Source organism: Drosophila navojoa, chromosome 2, assembly GCF_054131105.1.
Source record: "Drosophila navojoa isolate 15081-1374.11 chromosome 2, UAZ_NAV_1.0, whole genome shotgun sequence".
In the NCBI taxonomy this organism is placed as follows: Eukaryota; Metazoa; Arthropoda; class Insecta; order Diptera; family Drosophilidae; genus Drosophila; species Drosophila navojoa.
In genome coordinates, this window is record NC_142890.1 from 18,108,831 (window position 1) to 18,129,687 (window position 20,857).

The 20,857-nt window shown below is 42.6% G+C and overlaps 8 protein-coding genes across 12 annotated transcripts; 4 read left to right on the plus strand and 4 right to left on the minus strand.

The window, feature by feature from the left end:
• The first annotated feature begins 133 nt into the window (after positions 1-133).
• On the plus strand, positions 134-4,478 carry LOC108659258 (uncharacterized). The gene has a single exon (XM_089262890.1). The coding sequence runs from the start codon at positions 280-282 to the stop codon at positions 1,048-1,050; it is 771 nt and encodes a 256-aa protein (XP_089119016.1). The 5' UTR covers positions 134-279; the 3' UTR covers positions 1,051-4,478.
• On the minus strand, positions 1,313-2,143 carry LOC108659257 (uncharacterized). The gene has a single exon (XM_018112097.3). It carries the CDS (start codon positions 2,141-2,143, stop codon positions 1,370-1,372), a length of 774 nt encoding a protein of 257 aa, XP_017967586.1. The 3' UTR covers positions 1,313-1,369.
• Positions 2,443-3,288, minus strand: LOC108659256 (uncharacterized). The gene has a single exon (XM_018112095.3). It carries the CDS (start codon positions 3,286-3,288, stop codon positions 2,515-2,517), a length of 774 nt encoding a protein of 257 aa, XP_017967584.1. The 3' UTR covers positions 2,443-2,514.
• RpL13A (ribosomal protein L13A) lies at positions 3,505-5,140 on the minus strand. Its single transcript, XM_018112099.3, has 3 exons — positions 4,955-5,140; positions 4,323-4,563; positions 3,505-3,947 (listed from the first exon to the last, which is right to left on the minus strand). Exons 1-3 carry the CDS (start codon positions 4,973-4,975, stop codon positions 3,592-3,594), a joined length of 618 nt encoding a protein of 205 aa, XP_017967588.1. The 5' UTR covers positions 4,976-5,140; the 3' UTR covers positions 3,505-3,591.
• Positions 5,141-5,296: 156 nt separating this feature from the next.
• Dph4 (Diphthamide biosynthesis 4) lies at positions 5,297-7,305 on the plus strand. Of its 2 annotated transcripts, none has more exons than XM_018112100.3 (2): positions 5,297-5,561; positions 6,669-7,305. In XM_018112100.3, exon 2 carries the CDS (start codon positions 6,669-6,671, stop codon positions 7,254-7,256), a length of 588 nt encoding a protein of 195 aa, XP_017967589.1. In that variant the 5' UTR covers positions 5,297-5,561; the 3' UTR covers positions 7,257-7,305. The 2 variants fall into 2 exon arrangements, with proteins under 2 accessions (XP_017967589.1, XP_017967590.1); XM_018112101.3 differs by lacking the exon at positions 5,297-5,561 and adding an exon at positions 5,604-6,611.
• Positions 7,306-9,682: 2,377 nt separating this feature from the next.
• On the plus strand, positions 9,683-12,390 carry Spec2 (CDC42 small effector protein Spec2). The gene is made up of 3 exons (XM_018112102.3): positions 9,683-9,813; positions 9,957-10,344; positions 11,450-12,390. The coding sequence occupies exons 1-3, from the start codon at positions 9,776-9,778 to the stop codon at positions 11,456-11,458; spliced, it is 435 nt and encodes a 144-aa protein (XP_017967591.1). The 5' UTR covers positions 9,683-9,775; the 3' UTR covers positions 11,459-12,390.
• Positions 12,391-13,048: 658 nt separating this feature from the next.
• Positions 13,049-15,591, minus strand: Atu (Another transcription unit). Its single transcript, XM_018112089.3, has 4 exons — positions 15,355-15,591; positions 15,229-15,298; positions 14,509-15,154; positions 13,049-14,445 (listed from the first exon to the last, which is right to left on the minus strand). Exons 1-4 carry the CDS (start codon positions 15,383-15,385, stop codon positions 13,141-13,143), a joined length of 2,052 nt encoding a protein of 683 aa, XP_017967578.1. The 5' UTR covers positions 15,386-15,591; the 3' UTR covers positions 13,049-13,140.
• Positions 15,592-15,740: 149 nt separating this feature from the next.
• Rga (CCR4-NOT transcription complex subunit regena) lies at positions 15,741-20,828 on the plus strand. Of its 4 annotated transcripts, none has more exons than XM_018112091.3 (9): positions 15,742-16,333; positions 16,390-16,815; positions 18,348-18,483; positions 18,550-18,746; positions 18,821-19,073; positions 19,424-19,972; positions 20,052-20,256; positions 20,332-20,496; positions 20,568-20,828. In XM_018112091.3, exons 3-9 carry the CDS (start codon positions 18,351-18,353, stop codon positions 20,785-20,787), a joined length of 1,722 nt encoding a protein of 573 aa, XP_017967580.1. In that variant the 5' UTR covers positions 15,742-16,333; positions 16,390-16,815; positions 18,348-18,350; the 3' UTR covers positions 20,788-20,828. The 4 variants fall into 4 exon arrangements, with proteins under 4 accessions (XP_017967582.1, XP_017967580.1, XP_017967581.1 ...); XM_018112092.3 differs by having other exon boundaries at positions 15,742-16,327; XM_018112093.3 differs by having other exon boundaries at positions 15,741-16,815; positions 18,821-19,055.
• The last annotated feature ends 29 nt before the right edge of the window (positions 20,829-20,857 follow it).

The window sequence follows — 20,857 nt, forward strand, 5'->3', positions numbered from 1 at the left end:
GAAACGAATTTTTATTTAGATTTTCAAACGGAGTGAAGCCATAATAGTGGCAACGCTGCCACCAGCTTTTCTGGCAACTATTTGATCTGGCAGCCTGTTGTTATCAATGTTCTATAATTTATGTGGCAACGATGCTAACAGCTGATCTGCGATCTTGAACCGTCCTTCTCTCTCGCTCTTATCAAACGAAAACAAAACAACTGAATAGAAAATAAAAGCTGCGCATTTGAAGCCAATCAAGTACTTACATAATCTAATCAACAGCTTACGCTTCACGTCATGAATTTCGCCGGCAAAGTTGTGCTCGTCACAGGTGCCAGTTCCGGTATAGGCGCTGCCACAGCAGTGAAGTTTGCCAAATACGGTGCTTGCTTAGCTCTCAATGGACGCAATGCAGAGAATCTGAAGCAGGTAGCGGAGCAGTGCAGTGCAGTTGGTGGCGCCGCACCAACGCTTGTTGTTGGAGACATCAGCAAGGAAGTGGATACGGATCGAGTTTGGAAGCAAACACTGCAGAAATATGGAAAGTTAGATGTGCTAATCAACAATGCGGGCATTCTGGAGTCGGGAACCATTGAGAACACCAGCCTGGAGCAATATGACCGTGTGATGAACACTAATTTACGTGCCATTTACCAACTGACAATGCTCGCCACGCCAGAGTTGATCAAGACCAAGGGAAATATTGTCAATGTATCCAGTGTGAACGGGATTCGCTCCTTTCCCGGCGTGCTGGCCTACAACATCTCGAAAATGGGCGTTGATCAGCTGACACGCTGCGTTGCCCTGGAGCTGGCTGCCAAAGGTGTGCGTGCTAATTGCGTGAATCCCGGCGTAACGGTCACAAATCTCCACAAGCGCGGCGGCATGGATGAGGCAACGTACCAGAAGTTCCTGGAGCACTCGAAAACCACACATGCCTTGGGTCGACCAGGCACCACAGAAGAGGTGGCAAATGCCATAGCTTTTTTGGCCAGTGATTTGGCTAGCTTCACGACGGGTCTCAGCCTGGCTGTCGATGGCGGTCGCCATGCCATGTGCCCGCGTTAAACATATTCAATCAATGGAGCGAAATTCAGAATTTATGCATTTATCATGTGACTGTCAAATAAAGATGTTTTCGAGTAAAGTATCCCGTTAACTAGAGGAGCCCCCGATCGGATAAACTGCCAAGCTAGCTTATGCCTAATAGGAATTTACACTCTAATTCTAAGTTTTTCCCAGAAAAACTTTTATTTTAACCAGCCCTAATTGGAATGTATATCGCATCGATTCCAATTGAATTAGTATATAATCAAATTAGATAGTCATCTGCGTATTAATAAATGCTTTTCATTTTATTCACATGTTCTTCATTACATTCTAGCTTTTATCGTGGGCACATAGCATGACGGCCTCCGTCAACCGCCAGATTAACGCCTGTAGTAAAGCTGGCATCATCGCTGGCGAGGAATGCAATTGCAGCAGCTACCTCCTGGACATTGCCGGCGCGACCCAGTGCATGCGTTTCCTTGGCGCGTTCCAGGAACTTTGCATAGCCTTCATCATCGAGTCCGCCACGTTTCTGTAGCTCCGTGATAATCACACCAGGATTGACGGAGTTAACGCGCACGCCCTTGGGGGCCAGCTCCAGGGCAACACAGCGCGTGAATTGATCCACGGCGGACTTGGACATGTTGTAGGCGAGCACGCCGGGAAAGGCGCGCAGGCCACAGACACTGGACACATTAACAATACTGCCCTTCGTCTTGATTAGCTCCGGGGTCGCTAACATGGTCAATTGGTACACCGAGCGCACATTGGTGTTCATCACGCGATCGTACTGAGCCAGAGATGTGGTCTCAATGGTGGCCATTTCGATGATGCCGGCATTGTTGATCAGCACGTCCAGTCTGCCGTACTGCTTCAACGTGGCTGCCATAATCTGCTCTACGTCCGCTTCTTTGTCCATGTCCGCTTGCACCTGCAGTGCCGGAGCACCGCCCACAGACAGTATATTATCGGCCGTTTCCTTCAGTTTCTCCACATTGCGACCCACAATTACCAAAAGGCCACCCAGGCTGGCCAGGTGTACGGCAGTGGCTGCACCAATGCCAGAGCTGGCACCTGTCACTATGATTACCTTATCTTTGAAACTTGGCATATTTATGCTGCACTGGGTGATGCGACTGGCTGTACTAGTGTCTCAACCACTAATGATTCGGCCATTTGACATTGATGTTGTTAGCAGGCAGAAAGCCGATAAGAATTGGTTCGATAAGCGGAGCCAGTGTTGCCGATCACGCAAAAGGTAGCAAGAATTCAACTGCATAATTAGATAAATTCAATTTCAAAGTTGTGAAATTCGAATTTAATTTCAGCCGATAACAAGTTATGTCAATAAACCACTATTTTTGTTTTTGCTCACTTGTGCGAAATTTAAATCGTGATTAAAGTCGCTAATTGACTTGTTTATGCTGAGTATTGTTTCTATTTTTAATAAATGCCAAAAGATACATGCTTTAAGATACAATTTTAACGTGGACACATAGCGTGTCGGCCGCCATCTACGGCCAGGGTAACTCCCGTAGTAAAACTGGCAGCATCGCTGGCCAAAAACGCAATGGCTGCGGCCACTTCCTTTACGTCACCGGGCCGACCCAAGGCATGCGTGGTCCTCGAATGCTCTAGAAATTGTTGATAGGCTGTCTCGTCCATACCACCACGCTTGTGTATTTCCGTGATAATCACACCAGGGTTGACGGAGTTCACGCGGACGCCCTTGCCAGCCAGCTCCAGGGCGACGCAGCGTGTGAACTGGTCCAGGGCTGCCTTAGAGATATTATAAGCCAAAACGCCGGGAAAGGAGCGTATGCCATTCACGCTGGACACATTGACAATGTTGCCCTTGGTCTTAACCAACTCTGGTGTAGCCAACATGGTTAGCTGGTATACAGCACGCACATTGGTGTTCATTACGCGATCGTACTGACCCAAGGAAGTGTTCTCAATGGTGCCCCTTTCTAATATCCCCGCGTTGTTGACCAGCACATCGATACGTCCGTGCTTGGCCACCGTAGCCTTAACAATTTGTTCCACATCCGCTTCCTTGTCCATGTCCGCCTGCAGCTGCAGCGGAGCAGCGCCACCGGCAGCCAGAATATTATCCGCTGTCTCCTTTAGCTTGTCCACATTGCGTCCAACGATGGTGAGCAGGCCGCCCAAACTGGCTAGATGGACAGCTGCCGCTGCTCCAATGCCAGAGCTGGCGCCGGTCACAATAATTACTTTGTCCTTGAAAGTCGACATTACGTGTTGCGAGTTAACTGATCTATTGCCGGTGATATCGATAACTTGCTAGAACGATAGCATTATAAGCACAGCTGATTTTGTTGCGAAAGCTTTCTCCAATCAGCTGTACAAAGCTTTCCACTTGTCACTCCGGAACCTAGCTGCTTGGAATGTAACAAACAAGTTGCATTATTTTTCTTATATTTTGTTGTTATAATATCAAACAAATTGCACTGTTTTTTTAAACTTAGATGTTGTTTTATTCTCTTTAAAAAAACCGCTACGAATATGCTGCTCGTATTGTTGTTGTGTGGGCACTGCTTAAGACTCGTAGCCATATGACTTGATAATCTTGTTGAAGGGTTCAGCAGCCTTGGCAATGTTCTCGCGCGCCTTCGCTGTCAACTTCTTCATCTCTCTGTTGTGCTTGAGGGTGATACGAAGCTTGGATTTGCGCTTGCGCTCCAAACTCTTGATCACATCCTGGTAATGCCATCCCACCTCGTGCGACAGACGTCCAACCTGGCAGTATTTACGGTCAGAACGCAGGGTCAACACGCGCAGAGCAATGGGCACAACAACACGGCGACGCTTGTCGTAGGGCGATGGAATACCATCGAAGACACGCAGACGAGCGAGAGCAGCCTGGCCACGCTTGGTCTTGTGTGGGATCATGCCTGGAATGCCAAAAGAATATATATAAGCGAAATATTCAATGGTTATATAGATATTAAAGTGACTGTAAGAATCAGTTCTTGGTTGGTTACACGATTTCTCGTTCAAATAATGTAGGTAAGAATAATTAATCATCATGGTAAGGGTTGAACCTGATCAGCTAATGCTGTATGAACGTACCTGCAATAAGAATAACAATAATTAGTAAGGGCTCAAGCTTACAAATAGTTTATCGAATATTAGACTTGTCTGCACTCAGTTCGGGTTTGTTTACACGGTTTTTCTCTACGTTCAAATAATGTAGGTAATAAATTTTGCACATCATGGTCAACAACAAACTGTAATGCTTGACAAAGAACTTAATGACAAGAACGCACCTCGTACAGCCTTGTAGAAAATTCTGGATGGAGCACGGAAGTGGAAGGGACCACGCGCTGGGTTAACGTTGCAGCGTTTGCGCAAATAGGCCAAAAACTTAATTTTGTTTCTGTAGAAGTGGCCAGAAAGGTTCAGCTCCTCACAGCGCACAACAGCCACCTTGCCGCCTTGCAACAGGTACTTGGCTACCACGGAGGCCAGGCGGCCAAGCAAGTGGCCGCGTCCATCGATAACAACGGTCTATAAGAAAAACAAATTTGTTAGCAATTACAACAAAAAATTAGGTTATGTTGAGCGACAGGGCATAAACAAATGTGTGCAGATTCAGAAAAAGATAGCAATTGAACTTTACTTGTCCATTTGATGTCAACAACACAATTTAAAGCACTGATTCCTCACATGCAAATATCCATTTTAAGTAGCACTTCCGTGCCTGCCATTTTTGGGCTGGGATTGGGCACGTGTACACGAACACAACTTTTATGAACTGAAGCACAACGCTACATCACAGTTTAAGTCCACATAATGCACATTTATACATAGCACACAGTTTAAAGAGTATTCTGCACACATTTGTAACATTGCCCCATCCCGCAAACATAGTTTTATTTGCCAAAATTCTGGCACTTACCCTATTCGTTAAACCAGTCATGTTTAAGAACCGCACGGAAAGAAAGCGGAAACAGCTTTGACAGCTCAAGCGTCATACGGCAGGGTTGCTTTGAGCGGTTGCATTGAAACAAATGCTACTTGATACAGGTTTGAAATCACTTTTGATAGCAATCGTTTATTATCGATTATTAAATTTGGTGTATCGTTTTATTTTTTGTGTATGGTCACTCCGCTTGAAGATTTATTCTTAGGTGTATTTTAGACGGCGGCCAAAGCGGATCGTTCGGCTCTCGCGGTGCCAATTTGCTTACAATAAAACTAAATGAGACGAAAATATAAATAAATATTTATTGAAAACGTGCTACCAGGCAATGTTAATGCAAATGTAACGCGTGCGTGTGTGTGTGCTTTTGCAAAAAGTGTGTTAAGCACACAAAGATCTAAGTAAAGAGCCTTGTGTCCGTGTGTAGGTGTGTGCTCTTATTCTGTTCAATTTGCCCCCAAAATAAAAATCAACAAATAAGCAATAAACCAACGGGATCAACAGCAAAGCAGCGACGTCTGCATCAGCACTAGCAGAACATCGACGATTTGATTGTCGACAGGAAAAGTCAACACCTTATAAGGCAAGTCTTTATTTTATTATGAGTATATAGGCTCCGGAGGGGAAGGCGGGGACAGGTTGCTCAGTGGAATACAAATTTTATTTGTGTTAACATGCCGACAATGTTGTTTGATATAACAGTGCAGTATTATTCTTGCTATTTGATTAAATGCAATTTATATAAATAAAAATTTGTTGATATAGCTTTGTGCATTCTCTGTTTCCCTTTCACACACACACACACACTCCCTTGAGTTGACCCGCTTAACTATCTTTTGACGTTATGCCTTTCCCCCTATTTTCGGAGGCGCAAGTTTTCATCCGTCTTGTGGTTTACTTTTTCCTTTTGCTAATTTTTAAATTGGGTCAATGCATGCGTCGGACGATTTACTTGTTTTTCTTTTCAGCGTTCACCTCACATGTCTTTTGGTTTATTTGTGTTGGTTTGTTGTTGCCGAACCAGTTTGTTAACCTTGTTTCCTCTCCAAGTGCAATTGTCGCTAGACTCTTGCTTTTTGACAATTTGAATGTTCTACTTTTTCGCAACAAAATTTGGTATATTTGAGTGTGTGTGTTTGTTTGTGTTTGGGTTTGTGTTGCCAGTGACAACTTAATAGACGAACGCTGGCTTCATAACGGCATTAATGAGATTTGCTGAATTATGTTCAGCTAACATGCGAAGGAAAAAGAGAAAAATAGAAACAAAAACAAAAATAGAAAATGGAATCTTTTTTTTTTTTAATGTATACAATATTGTGAAATTAAATGCGTGTTCATTGTATCAACGCCTAGCAACAGACACTCCTTTTCTTTATTCGTGTCACTCTTCGGTCACAAAGGAAAATGATGACTCCTAACTCTCGTATGCATATGTATTGATATATGCGTGTGCGTGTATGCATATTGTGGACGCAAAGTGCTTTTTATAGGATTTATAAAATTCCAATCAGAGTCTCAGCGATAAAAGAAACGAACAGCTGATCAGCTCAGTGCTGTTGCCAGTGGTGGTAAACGTTACGATTTGACGCGCTAGAAACATGTGAAACAACAAGAAAATAATTTAATTCTAAATGTAAGTATTAAATGTATTTATGTATATAAACGAGCTGTATTTTATTTAATCTTGCAGATGTCTAACTTGAACTTCTATGAACTGCTTAATGCGAACGCAACGGCAACATTTGAAGAGCTTAAGCGCAATTATAAGCAATTAATACTACAATGTCATCCCGATAAATTACAACAACAAAAAACTGTAGCTGTAACTGTAACCGCGAACGAGAGCGACCCAAATCAAGAGAGCGACAACAATTTCAATGCGATAAACGAAGCCTGGAATACGCTTAAAGATCCCATAAAGCGTAAACACTATGATGCCGAATTATTGCAGTCGAAGTTTGAAAAGCACAACAATATCTATGCCAGCGTAACGCTAAGCGACATGCACAGCACTCGAGTCGAAATGGCTGAAGACGACGAGGAGGGGGACAATGAGAATGAGAATGAGAATGAAATCGACACAGACAAAGAGTCGACAACAACAGCAGCAGCAAAGTGGAGCTCGGCCTATGCGTACGATTGTCGCTGCGGCGGACAATACGTGCTGCTGGACGATGAGTCACAAAGAGAGCAGCAGCCGAGGGCAAGTGAAATGATTGTCGAGTGCAGCGAATGTTCTCTAGTGATAATTGTGAAACCAGACGCAAATATATCATAAAACTGTAATGTCCACATATGTATGTATGTAAATAAATTGTAAAACCAAACTGCGTACCGTTCTTTTATCTTTTGTGGCTTTAAATAGGAAACAATAGCAATATTGATTTGAGCTATCGAATTAAGCGCTGATTGTTGTCATTTTTTTATCAGTTTCTTGAACCTTGGGCCCAGCGACTCGTTTTTATATGCACGCAAAACTGGTTGTATCGTGCATACTTAATGCCCTTCCTTTCTTTTCACTTCTTGCTGCTTGCCCAACGCCAAAGCACACCAAATGAAATGATGTAATATTTTGGTATCGTGTACACATAATTTGGGATTGCAGTCACTGTCAACCATTTTTCATTTCCGTTGTGCAAAATAAACGTCTTTATTAATGCTGTTTATGTCTTTGACGCGTGTGAATTGTCTTCGGGCGTTATGTGGGCCACATTCAAATTGCCAAATGCGATTAGGTCTAGTCGAAAAAAAAGAAACAGAAAAACCTATAAAACTGCTTCCCCCACTCAGGCGTAATATGGCGGCTTATGCGGGTTAATTTTGGATCGCGTTGCTCCACTGTGCAGCTAAATTGATGCTGTTGAAGATACATACATACATATGTACATAAATGTACATACATACACATATTTAATTTCACGTCCCTTTCTACACAGTTTGAAGTTGGATAGTATTTTTAACTGAGCAGCAAAGTTTGTTGACTTTCTGGCAAATCGCTTAAGTTCTAGAAATGGCTACAAATAACAGTTTCCAATAGTGAACCGTTACCTCAACTAAATCCATTTTAGATATGTGTACATACATATATTTATTAATGGGTATTTACAAACATTTAAGCGGCTTTTGTGGTGTATGTATTTTAACGTAATTACTGTCAAATATATTTTTATGTTATATACATACATACGTATGTACATACATATGTATATTTTTCGAGTTCGAATAACCTCGCCTTGCTTTTACTGATCTGATGATGTCAGCGTGTACAAAAATACAAAATACAAATACATATGTATAAACATTTGCCAGTATAAGCTACACGCTCATTGGCAATTTTTATTGGTTTATTGTACATATATTATTGCAAAGTAATTTGCATGCTGTTTTCCTCTCCTAACAGCTCTCTTACCCATCGCTTGCTCTCTCGCACATGTTTAGTGCATAAGTGCGTGTGCTTTATTGATAATTAGCGGTGTCTGAGCTTTCGTTTTCAGCTCGATAAAAGTAGCGACTCGATTTCCAGCTTATTAATAACGCCGACTGACGTGGAAAACAAAAGCGACTGAGCATGAGCTAACACACATGCAATTGTGCTCTAATGTGTATGATTGTGTGTGTGTGCTTTTATCTTTATCTCTTTAGCATTTCATACTTTAATAACCTTTTGACACACAAAAATTGAAACGCTTTAGCGGCTTCAGTTCCTGTAGATGTCTCTCTCTCTCTCTCTCCCCCTTTCTTACTCTCTTTTCTCCATCTCTCCTACTACTATTGTTACGTGCTGTTGTTGTGACACGCGCTACGATTTTAAAGATAGCGGTTGTACATGTGTATGTATGTATGTATGTGTGCAATGGCCCACACATTATTAAAACGAACTCAGATTCAACACTAGCTCCAGCTCAAGCTCCGACTCCAGCTCCAGCTCGTCAACCGTCTCCGTCTACCACTTTCATTTCGTTTTCACTGCGCATTAAAGACGCTCGAGCAGCTTTAATTGCCCAAGAAAATGGCAGAGGCAAACGAAACATAAAACACCGGCTGCAAATAAGAAACAGAAAAAAGTAACAACAACTAACACGCGTTAGGTTTTTTTTTAAAGAAAGCCCAAGAAGTTTGTGGGCCAGGAAATTGCCTGCTGCCAGGCGACAGTGCTCGACAGTCTGTCATTCATACAGACTGTTATGTAGTTACAGTATTCTGACAAGTGGTAAGGGAATGAAAAGTTCATTTTGAAATGAACATTCAAGCAGTATTGTAAAGCTTTCAAAGATGCTATTTTAAAGTTTTACAATACCACAGAAAGTATTCAATAAAATATATATTTTATTTTGCATAAATTGTGAAGTGCAAGTCTGTCCTTCGAAATGAATCACACACACACATTTATTGATTCAGCTGAATTGTGAAAGAACAGCCAAAGAAAACCGCAAAATGATATTCATAAGTGAGTGAGTGATAAAGGCAAATGCAGCTTGCCGACTGCCTGTGCCAGTGCCGGAGTAGGTCTTTTCTGTTGTTTCTTTTCTTTTATTGTTATTAAGCTATTGTTGTTGTTGTTTTTTTTTTCTCTATCTCTTTTTTTTTTTACTGCTACCATACTGCTCACAATCTTTTCTTTTGTCTACGCTTTGTGTCTTTCTTTCGATTTTAATTACACAAAAGTGCCAATTAATTGTTGCTTTTATTTCAAACCTCGGAGGCACAGTCAGTCTCATTTGGAATTGTGTTCTGCATTTCAACAGTTTCGTCTTGATTTGAAGGTGTTGTGCGGATTGTGCGTGGCCTGGTGAAAAGATGGCAACAATTGGAGCAGATCGAGAGGAACATTTCAAGTACAGTGAATGCTCTGCTAACGAACCAAATCTAACTTGTATTTACATTGAATGAAAGCCAATCTAACCTATATCTTTGCCAGATCTTCATGGCACTTTTCACTGTTTAACTAATTTGATTCTGCTTCATTGTTATTTTCCAGGCAAGCGCGTGTTCCACGCCAACGCAAAGACTTCAACCTGGCCGGAAGCGGAAGTGTCAAACCCTACGGCAACAACAACAATAACAACAACAACCTTTATAAGACTGAGCAACGGCCGTCCAAAAAGGCAGCACAAAAAATGGCATCTACTGGCGAAATTTGGCTGCAATGGTTCTCATGCTGTTTCCAGCAGCAGCGCTCTCCTTCTCGCCGACCCCATCAGCGCCTGCGAATCGATCGCTCCATGATCGGGAATCCTACGAATTTCGTGCACACCGGACACATTGGATCTGCCGATGTGGAACTGTCCGCCAATCGTCTGAACGCGATCTCAACTCAAATGCAGAGCAAGGGCGGCTATGAGACAAACTCGATACATTCGCTGCACGTAAGTCGTTGCTACAGTGAATCACTGGGAAAGGGAGCGGCGGGGTGCTGCACAAGCAGAGATCTACTTGGATGGATTGAGTCATCCATTTGGGTTTCTGCTATTGTTGGGTACATTTAATGTGCGAATCACGCTGATTGCAATTCGAAACGTTAACACTTAGCACAGACGTAAGGTGACAACCATTGGTTGGTGGTTACTGTGGTTTCGTTGACGTTGTTGTTGTTGCATTTACAGATGTTGTGTTTGTCCGTTCAAGGCGTAGCCAAATGACAGCAGAGTATTCAACTTAATTCAGGCTTAACTAAAATATATTTCATTCAGTTCAACAAAATCGATATAATTGAAATGTGGCGGAAAAATTATACATGTTACCAATCCTTATGGAAAATTTCTAGTCTTTGTCTTAGTCATTAATCTTTAAGTGCATCTGATTTATATTAACTTTTCGTGAAAATTAAGTTTAGGGCACGAGCAAAGACGCCAAATTGCAAACAATTTTCTGCCCGATAAGCAGCGGGTTGAGTTGTTAAACTTGATAAACAATTGGATTCCCTTGTCTCAAAAGACGGACACACAAAACTCGAGAGGTCGATGCTCTCTACCCCAGAGACAAACATCAGGTGTAGCTATGTATACGTGTGGGTATGTGTGCTTAAGATCCACACCCGAGTTTAGTGGAAATGTTCAATTAAGTTTCGTGGCATTAGTATTAGTCGCATTTGTCTACATACTTCGTTCATGCCATGCAGCCATTTGGTGATAAGATCTCCGCCTGCTGCACTGACAGCCAGGCCAGGTTCGTTCGTGTCGCAGCTCTCTTTTATTTCAAGTATTAAACAATATCAAGTGCCCGGCCCCAGTTCTAGCTGTGGCCACGCTCTAGTACATCACTTAAACTACGGACAACAACAACAACAACAACTGATTAAATGTACAGTAAAACATCTCGGTGGGTGAACGTCGTGAACTTAATTTTTCACTAGGCTGATTAAGGACTCTGTTTGCTCAGCTCACAAGCTGTTTATTTGCCAAATATGTTCGTTATATTGAGCCTCCACTGTATGTGCATATATTAAAATGATTTATTTCTTTCGCTTTGCAGGCCTGCTGATGGAAAACCACCACAACCAACGGCTATTAAAAGCATTTTGTGCAATTTTCTTCGAAACAACAACCGAAGGCGAAGAAGAAGAAAAATATAATAACTATAACAGAAACACAGCAATCTTGTATTTAAATAATTCTTTGTTAAACGCGAGCGTGTTATCAGACAGCGATGGTGACTAATCGAAGGAGAAAATGGAGGAACCAACTGCGTGGTTACTGACATCAAAAATAGGTTCCACACGCCAAGAGCAACAAGAAGTCGAATAAGAAGCATGTGGAATATGAGAACTGACAATGGACTCCATAATGTACCAGCTACTATTTACATAAAGATCAGACGTATTAGCTATAAGTCGGAACTCTAAACCGAGAACTGTGTAGACATAAGAACTGTGTAAGCCCTTTTTGTGAGTATTATGTAGATGAAAAATCACAAAAAATGCAAACTTTTAGTCTAAAAACAGTTCAGAGTCCGTATAAGGTTGGTTTTTTTTTTCGGTAATACATATTGTACTTAATGCCAAAACCAGATCAGTTAAGATCATTGTGCAGTTTTTTTTTCCTATAGAGCATGCGACATGCAACAAAATATGAATAAATATAAAATCATTTTCCATTGTAAAACCCAGAGAACACAACTGCCTTATTTCGAATTGCGTAATGCCACACTGATCGAGATGGTAGATATCTATATATATATATATATATGTATATGATGTATATGTATGATTAATAGCTATCTGTAGTATATATCAACTGTTGTGCTCGTTGACTAAGCAAAAAGCAATTTTACAGAGCTGATTTAGCATTTATATAATGTTCAAACTTTACATAAAAATAATATAATAATATTAAATTGTCGCACAATCAATTTTCCAAAAAGAAGAAAATAAAACAAAACAAAATGTATAATTTATGATATTTATGAAACTCGAATATTTGTTTACAAATCAGAATGAAAAATATTGTAACTACTTTTTTTAGAGTTATATTTACATATATACAAGAATATTTATAAATCCGTTTCAACCAATGCAGAATATAGTATAGAACGTGTACCTATATATATAGAGAGAGATCCCCTTTAAACATTCAATTCAAAGCATTGCAGTTGTAGATATATATAACTAAGTAAACAAAAAAAATGTAACAAATATAAAAATTATGTATTTTGGGTTGAAAACGTCGCCTGTTGAACGCGGCATAGACTAATTGTGTAAAAAAGGTTATTTAAGCAATAATTTATGGAAAAATATATATAGAAAAAACTAGCATTGCATTACGGCTAATTAATATATCGGGTTATCGAATATTCACTTATTTTACGGAGATTCTTTTTTCGTGTTGGCAAATTTCAACTATCCAGGAGTAATACAAATCCCACAATGGAACTCGATGGGACATTAGGGCCTCCTAATAAGCATTATCTTATATAATATAAATTCTTCTTAATAATATCATTTGGGTACTAACTATCAGAGTGAAGATATAACTCTCATGACAGTATATTGATATATTTGTATATTTTCTCAATAATCGACAAATTAAAAGACAGTTTTTGGGCGACGTCCTTTTATTTTCCTTAAAGAACTTATTTGAAACAGATATTTAACCTAGTGCTCAGGATTCCATAATGCTTATGCATATTATGGAACACATTCAATTTCTCATTCTTTCATTCACAAACTATTCATTATCGCTGCCGCTTCCACTGCCACTGCCACTGCCACTGCCGGAACCGGAGCCGCTGCCACTGCCGCTGCCTGATTTACGGCTTTCATTGTCGCTGCCACTGCCACTACCGCTGCCGCTGCGACTATTGGCACCTGCCGGGCGGTCGTTGCTTTTGCCACTGCCGGCGTCAGATTCGCTGTCGGAGTCGCGTAGTGCTTTGCTGGCCTTTGCCTTGTTTACTTTCTTGCTGCGACGCGCCTCAAAGTCCGAGCCCTCGTCCTCGTCTGAGGAGTAAATGGTTGAGGCCTTTGGCTCCGCCTGGCCGCCGCTGGCGCCCTTTTTGTAACGATTTTTGATGGCGCTTAGACTGATTGCATTCTCATCGTCGCTGCCGTCGTCGTGCTGATAGGACGAGTTGCCGCCGCCACCGATGAGTGGTTCGCCGGCCCCAGCCTTTTTCTTCTTGGGCTGCGCCTTGTGTTGGGTGCGCATGGCCAAGCGCAGTTTGGCCTCCTCCTCCTTCAGTTGCGAGTAGCGATCTGTAGTGGGATCCTTGCCCACCTGCGTGAGTATCTTAATGCCGCTCGTCTTGGTCGATCGATCCGCCAGCGACATGGTGATCTTCTTGTGTGTGAACGACTCAGTTGAATGCGGTCGGAAGGTAAGCTTGGTCCGGAACACAGACTGACCCTGCAAGCCCGTGCCCTGACGGATGAACAAATGATTGTGGTCGCCCACCAGCGGTTGACGATACGCATCGAAGATCTCGTTGCCCAGATGTAGGCTCATGCTGCCATCGGACCACCGCACAAAACGCGCATTCGATTCACGCACCATTTCGCCCTTGTTATTCATATACTCGCGCCAGCGTATGGTGTTGCTCACCTTGAGCTTGATGCGCTGCCGGCCCTCCTCATCCATGGTCTCCTCCTCGTCGATTTCGTCCTCGTACGTCTCCGGATCGAAGGGATGTGTGACCACAGACAAGAAGTTGGGCAACTTAATAAAATGTTGTTCTTTGCCCAGATCGGCAGATATACGCGGTATCTCCACCTCAATGCGCGTCTCTGGCAACGGTTCCGGCTCATCCTCCTTGGGCACGGCCTGACGTGGCTCTGCATCGCGAGAGCGCGAGCGCGAACGACTACGTGATCGGCTTACTGAGCGACTGCGTGAACGTGATTTACTCTTGCTACGGCTGCGCGACCGACCTAGGCTCCCCGCCGGGGATTTGCGCGCAGCGGCCGCTGTGTCCTCGTCGTCACTGATGTCGTCCGCATCACCAAAAATATCAGATGCAGCTGGTGCTGGTTTTGGCTGCAAATAGTCAAAGCAGAAATAAATACGATTTCTGTAGACAGGGAGCCCTCATTGACCTACCGGCTCGTCCTCATCGCTATCAGAATCAATCAGCCGTGCCTTCTTTGCTTTTGAAGGCGATGTGTTGTCGCCATCAGGTTTTTCGTTATCCGAATTGCTTTGACGGCGTGGCTTCTTCTTGGGCACGCCAATATCACTACCCGATCCAGAAGCGGAGCCACTTCGGCTACGTGAAGTGCGACCCGAATGAGGTGTACCCGACTTAGTGCGGGAGTGTGAACGGGAACGAGATCTAGATTTAGACCTTGAAGTACGACTGCCGCTGCGACTGCGGCTCTTGCTTTTTGAATTGGCACGCTGATCATCAATTTGCAGATTGGGGGAGTTAGAACGGGAGTCCTCGTTGCCACTATGCTTGCTATGCGGCGTTCCACTGTGCTTGCTATGAGGTGTGCCGCTGCGGGAACGAGAATGGGAACGTGAACGGGAACGGGAATGTGAACGCTTGCTACCAGGTGAGCCAGAGTGCTGGCTGTGTGGAGATGCAGAGCGTGGACTGTGAGCCGAGCCCGAGCGCGAGCGTCGACTTGCTGCGGAACCGGAGCGTGCACTATGCGGCGAGCCTGAGCCAGAGCGTGATCGCGAGGTTCTAGATCCAGAGCGTGAACGGTCACTGCCACTGCCAGACTTGTGGCTGCGGGGCGAACTATAAGGGTAATATGTCATTAATAATATAATGTTGACAGGCTACTTATAATCCTTAAATAAGTAAAAACCTACCCTGGTGCACTGCGTTGCGGTGTGACGCTACGGCTACGGCTTCCACTTCGACTGGAACCGGATCCAGAACCTTTAAAAGCCATTTATGTACAGCTGGTGCATCTAAGTATTTAATAGTGTACTTACCACTCTCATCATCTGAATTCCGATCACCCATGTTTTAAAGTAATCTTATTTCAAGCGAATAAATTGACAGTGCCACAAATGCGAATAGCAAATTATGCGGCTCAGGCACGTGCAGACAAATTTTTCGTTCAATCAATTCATATACTTCATTAAAAATAGCCGGATATAACTAATTAAACAGATGCCCGTGCTCTTCTAACCAAATTATTATTTCTTTATAAGCATATTTTATATTTTATTTAAATACCGCATTTATGAACAGCTCGTCGTGTATAGCAGGCCTAAATCGGTATGTGCAACCCTGCCGTTGCTGCTATGAACGCCACTATCGATAACAATGCTGCACCGATAACCATCATCTATCTCCGTCTTTTGTGTATTTGTATTCGTATGTGACGAGCCACAAAAGTTTTTTGCGGAACGTATTTTGTGTACATTTTAAGCGTTTTTCGAGCGCTCAAAAGCCATTTATATTATTGTATATACAATAAATAGGCATTTGTCTATTTTGAAAAAACGTGCGTTGATTTCTGCGTGGCGTAAAAGGTGCGCAAATCGCGAAGCGAATTTACCCCAAATTCGCGTTCGGGTGAAATTTCAATGAACTGAGAAAACAAAGACAGAGACATACACACACACACACACATTCTGTGGAATCAGTGAAGGAAGAAGAAGCAGTGGCAACAGCGCAATAGCAAGCAATTATTTACTTACAAATAAAACCAACATAATATATATCAACCAAGGCAAACTAACAGAAAAAAGGCTGAACTAAGCAAAACGACATTGGAAGGAAAAAATATTAATGGACGTTTCGCAACGGACGACACTGCAGTAGTTAAAAATTCTGTAGTCGCCGCTTTGCGCTGCTTGGCAAGGGGGGAAAAGCGTATAAAAAAAACCTTCGGTACTCCTGCTCTCGGGTAGGCACGACGAAGTAAAGTACACCAATACACAGTTACCAATACATAGCGTGAGTGTACGTGCGTACATATATATTTACATATATTGTATATATATGTGCAATATATTTAGGGACGATACGGCGCGGAAAAATACCAACTAACCTCTCTCCTCACGTTGGGGTTACACTTTGCGCATCATCTTCATCCTCGTGTGGGTGACCGTGTGTATGTGAGTGTATATCCTGCTTGCCCGTGTGCCGTTGTGTATATGCGACGAGTGCCATTTATAAGTAACAGTAAAACAAACTGAATCGAGTGATCAGCATACATATATTCAAGTTCACAAATAATAAGCGTCAGTTGGTGCAGCATCTGACGAAACGACGACGCAAGCGTCAGCAACAACAACAACGTCCCAGTCGCTTTGGAATGTTAAATGCGGTGAGAACAAACCATTCAGTGTATGTTGTTGGTAACAGCAGTAGTCGGAAAGCATTAGCAGTAACAGTGGCAGAAGAGGAAGAAGCAGCAGCATTATCATCCATCGTTCATTTAGGTAAGTGTTCTGTAAAAATCTAACAATTTTCAGCATTTCGCATTCGATCACAGTTCATACGTATATTTGTTGCTTAAGTTTGATTTTCAAGGCTAGCCCTAGACACTAATTGGCCATAGTCGAATTCGCTGAATTTTGTTGTAAACGAAATCAGTGTTGCAAATCGTAAATTGGTCAGCTGATGAAGTTACACATATAGCGATTGAACGAATAAATGAGCGATCAGCATCTCAACGACGCTGTAAAGTCATCGGCAAATCAAAATCTGGCAAGTTAAAGCAAGCGAATCGAGAAGCATCTAAGAGCGCACGAAAAGGTGCTCGAAATATAAAAGGAGCAAGAAAATAAATAATGGGCTGGGTGCAGACAAGTGCAGGCAGAGATAATTCAGTAGATCAGCAACACACAAACAAGTAGCATCTTTTATTGTATGCACAAACACATACACATACAGTCACACTCATGTACACGATCACACCAACTCACACAAATATATTTTCGTCCTTTTTCATCTACCTTTGTGCGTTCTTTTGTGTGCCATTTTACGTAGAGTCCACAGAGAGAGCATCCTACGTCTTGTCTGAGTGATATTTATACCGGTTTGTGTGTGCTTCTTTTATGTACTGTCTGTGTCCATTCATTTTTGTGGCTTTTTTACAGCTGTTGATATTCGTGCGGCCATTTAATCTAAATTAGTGTTATATTCTGAATTCAATTTCACTATTATCGCCTCCAATATTATAGATGTTACAACTTGATTACATCTGATTATCGCTGCTGCCTTTGAGACAAAAGTTACGTAAAAATTTCAAGCGACCTTGGCTTTATTGAAGCCGCATTAATAAAAACCCGCCCCCAAAAATCAACAAAGAAAAAAACAATCAAAAGCAAAGCCAACGCTAAAGCCAGACAGCGCAACTGAGTAGTTCGCCATCTGTCTTGTTTATATTTATTTATAAGCATATGTTTGCGTTATTTTCAACGCGCAACAATAATTATCTGCACTCAGAATTTTGTTATCAAATGTGCGGGATTTGGGTTCTGTTTTCTCTCTTTGATCTAACTGAGTCAGCGACACAGACCTCTCGCTCGCGTACATATGTATGCATCTACATATATAAATATTTAATGGCCCTCTCTCACTCTCTTTCTCTGTCTGTCTCAGCTGCAGCAACTTTTGTGATAAACAACAGCCGGCCTTGCTTGATTTGTTGATGTTGTTGTCCAATTGGCTGATATGTATACCAATTTTTGTGCGCGCCAAAACACGTCACGACTGCATCACGATGATGTTCTATGACAGTCAAATGCTTTCATCTTTTGGGGCTAGCTTTGTTATCGATAACGGATTTGAGTCTGCTAATTAAATGCAATTAGCGGACAACATAAATACGCAATTCAAATACATAAATCACTATTTTTATAATCGATAACATACTATCAGTTAGTTGTTTATGGAAATTATCGTAATTAGGCAGCATAAATGTTTATAAGACTAGTACACAAAATAATTTCTTTTTCTGCTTCTCCAGATTATGGCGAATTTAAATTTTCAACAACCTCCGAGAAGCATAGCAAACGCGGCTTTAACGGGCCGCACAACGGGGGGCTTTGGTGGTAGCTCGATGTCTGGCCATGTAACCCCCACATCCGGCATGTTCCAAACCGGTAAGTGGCAACTTAGCTAGCGAATTTCTGAATATTCATATTTGAATTTTGTTTGTTTTTATTTAGATTTCGGCACCTCTTATCCCGGCGCTGCGAATTATGGTCAACAAACGCAACAGCCGCCTCAGCTATCGCCGAATCGCAATGTGCAGTTATCGGTGGGTGGTCCCGCGTTATCGACTGGCAATCGCAATGCGAATCTATTTGGCCAACGGCCGTTTGTGGAACGTCGTGCCATGCAGGGTTTGGGCAGCGGGCCCATGGTAAATAGCGATGATGACACTGATAATATCAATTACACGTCTATAAACATTATTGTTGTATATTTGCGTTACAGTCGAACATGGGAAACTTTATGCAATCCGGACGTGGTGGATATGGCACAGGCGGTGGTGGAGGTGGAGGCCCCTTAAATAACTTTCATGTATTCGGAGGTGGCAGCGGGGCGGACGCAGCAACGCCAGCGCTGCTCGATCCCACAGAGTTCCCTTCGCTGACGAATGCGCGCGGCCAGAACGATCAGACACTGCCCCAATCGAATACCCTCCAGCCGCCGGGCAGCAAACCCTACGGTAATTTCTTTACCTCTTGTGAGTTCAAAAAGAAAATCCACCTTTTTTTAAATTAATTTCTGTTTATTTAATGGTATAATTGGTTGCGGTTGGCTCTGCTTATATATTGATCTATTTGTTCAATGTAGTCTTATGTTTTTATTATGTTAATTGTTATTTGTAACTTATAGAGGATGTAAACGTTCTTCATTTCTCTTTTAACCAACTCAGTTCTATCGAATCATTGTGTGAATCTTAACTTAGTTTTTATTTACTCATTGCTTACTGGTGTTGGAATGATGGTTTCCCTGTACACTGAAACAGGTTGTCATACCTGTTTCTTAATTAAGTTTAACAAATGAACTGATGGTATTTGGAATTACTTTCAGTTGGCATGGTCAAGCAACCAACGTCAGAGCAATCGGAGTTTACAATGTCGAACGAGGACTTTCCTGCGTTACCGGGCACCCAAAATTCGGATGGCACAACGAATACGTTGGGTAGCAGCAGCGGCGTTGGCAGCGCTTCTGGTGGTGGTAGCGGAGGAGGAAGTGGAAGCGGTGTCACAGACAATAATCTGGATGGCACGGAAAAGGCAATGAATTCAATTGTGGTCAGCGGCGGCGGTTCGGCCAGCTCCGGCGCTGTGGGCGTTGGTGGAAATGGTCATGGCGCCGTTGGAAGCGGTCTAGGCGGCGCTGTTGTTGGCGGTGGTGGTGGCAACAGCAGCGGGTCGAGCGGTGTGGTGAACGCGACGCATGTAGGGTTAGTAGGAGGCACAGGTGGAGGCGGTGGCGCCAACAGTGTTACCGGCAACAATGTTATGATGGGCGGCGGCCTCGGTAGCGCCACAAGCAGTGGAGCAGGCGGCGAGCATATGAACGATAATTCCAGCAATGATAAACTTGTGAAGAGCGGCGTGCAAACATCGCCAGATGGTAAGTACCCTAAAATGAGAAGGATCTCTAGCAGTACATTTTCTAATCAAATTCGGTTCTCCGCAATTCGTAAATACAGGCAAGGTCACAAATATACCAGCGAGCATGGTGAACAATCAGTTTGGCATGGTGGGTCTGCTAACGTTTATCCGAGCAGCTGAAACGGATCCCAATCTGGTGACACTGTCGTTGGGCACGGATCTAACGGGCCTGGGCTTAAATCTTAATTCACAGGAGAGTTTGCATCCAACATTCGCAGGACCGTTCGTGGAACAACCCTGCAGGTGAGCGAGCTACCCATTCGGATCGAATTTGTAACCCATTCTAACAAACCTTAATATTTCTCCTTTTTATAAAAGAGCACAAGACGTGGAGTACAGCGTGCCACCCGAATATCTGATCAATTTTGCGATTAGAGATAAGCTCACAGCGCCGGTACTGAAAAAGCTGCAAGAGGATCTGCTGTTTTTCCTGTTCTATACGAATATCGGTGATATAATGCAATTGATGGCAGCTGCTGAATTGTAAGTTTCGTTATATCTGGATTTTCAGTTATCTGAAACCAAAGCTTTGTTTTGTTTTTATATACATATAGGCATAGTCGTGAGTGGCGGTATCATGTTGAGGAGAAAATATGGATAACTCGAATTCCTGGCATTAATCAATATGAAAAAAATGGTACAAAAGAGCGTGGCACCTTCTATTACTTTGATGCGCAAAGTTGGAAACGTTTGTCCAAGGTTTTCCATATAGATGCCGAGAAATTAGATAAATGTCCCAATATAAGTGCGTTTATGAATGGACAGTCTGTATAATAATAATAAAACTGAAAAAATTTGAAAAAAGCAAAAACAAATTGATGTGTTTTTCATTTTCTCTTCGAAT

Bases quoted from the DNA above. Each gene is read 5' to 3' on its own strand.
- LOC108659258 (XM_089262890.1), top strand. From the start codon at position 280: ATGAATTTCGCCGGCAAAGTTGTGCTCGTCACAGGTGCCAGTTCCGGT.
- LOC108659257 (XM_018112097.3), bottom strand. From the start codon at position 2,143: ATGCCAAGTTTCAAAGATAAGGTAATCATAGTGACAGGTGCCAGCTCT.
- LOC108659256 (XM_018112095.3), bottom strand. From the start codon at position 3,288: ATGTCGACTTTCAAGGACAAAGTAATTATTGTGACCGGCGCCAGCTCT.
- RpL13A (XM_018112099.3), bottom strand. From the start codon at position 4,975: ATGACTGGTTTAACGAATAGG. The intron at 4,564-4,954 runs GTAAGTGCCAGA...TTTTTCTTATAG, and splicing joins TGACTGGTTTAACGAATAGG to ACCGTTGTTATCGATGGACG. The intron at 3,948-4,322 runs GTGCGTTCTTGT...TTGGCATTCCAG, and splicing joins TTTCTACAAGGCTGTACGAG to GCATGATCCCACACAAGACC.
- Dph4 (XM_018112100.3), top strand. From the start codon at position 6,669: ATGTCTAACTTGAACTTCTATGAACTGCTTAATGCGAACGCAACGGCA.
- Spec2 (XM_018112102.3), top strand. From the start codon at position 9,776: ATGGCAACAATTGGAGCAGATCGAGAGGAACATTTCAA. The intron at 9,814-9,956 runs GTACAGTGAATG...GTTATTTTCCAG, and splicing joins GATCGAGAGGAACATTTCAA to GCAAGCGCGTGTTCCACGCC.
- Atu (XM_018112089.3), bottom strand. From the start codon at position 15,385: ATGGGTGATCGGAATTCAGATGATGAGAGTG. The intron at 15,155-15,228 runs GTAGGTTTTTAC...TTACCCTTATAG, and splicing joins CCGCAACGCAGTGCACCAGG to TTCGCCCCGCAGCCACAAGT. The intron at 14,446-14,508 runs GTAGGTCAATGA...GACTATTTGCAG, and splicing joins ATAGCGATGAGGACGAGCCG to CCAAAACCAGCACCAGCTGC.
- Rga (XM_018112090.3), top strand. From the start codon at position 18,351: ATGGCGAATTTAAATTTTCAACAACCTCCGAGAAGCATAGCAAACGCG. The intron at 18,484-18,549 runs GTAAGTGGCAAC...GTTTTTATTTAG, and splicing joins ATCCGGCATGTTCCAAACCG to ATTTCGGCACCTCTTATCCC. The intron at 20,257-20,331 runs GTGAGCGAGCTA...TTTTTATAAAAG, and splicing joins TTCGTGGAACAACCCTGCAG to AGCACAAGACGTGGAGTACA.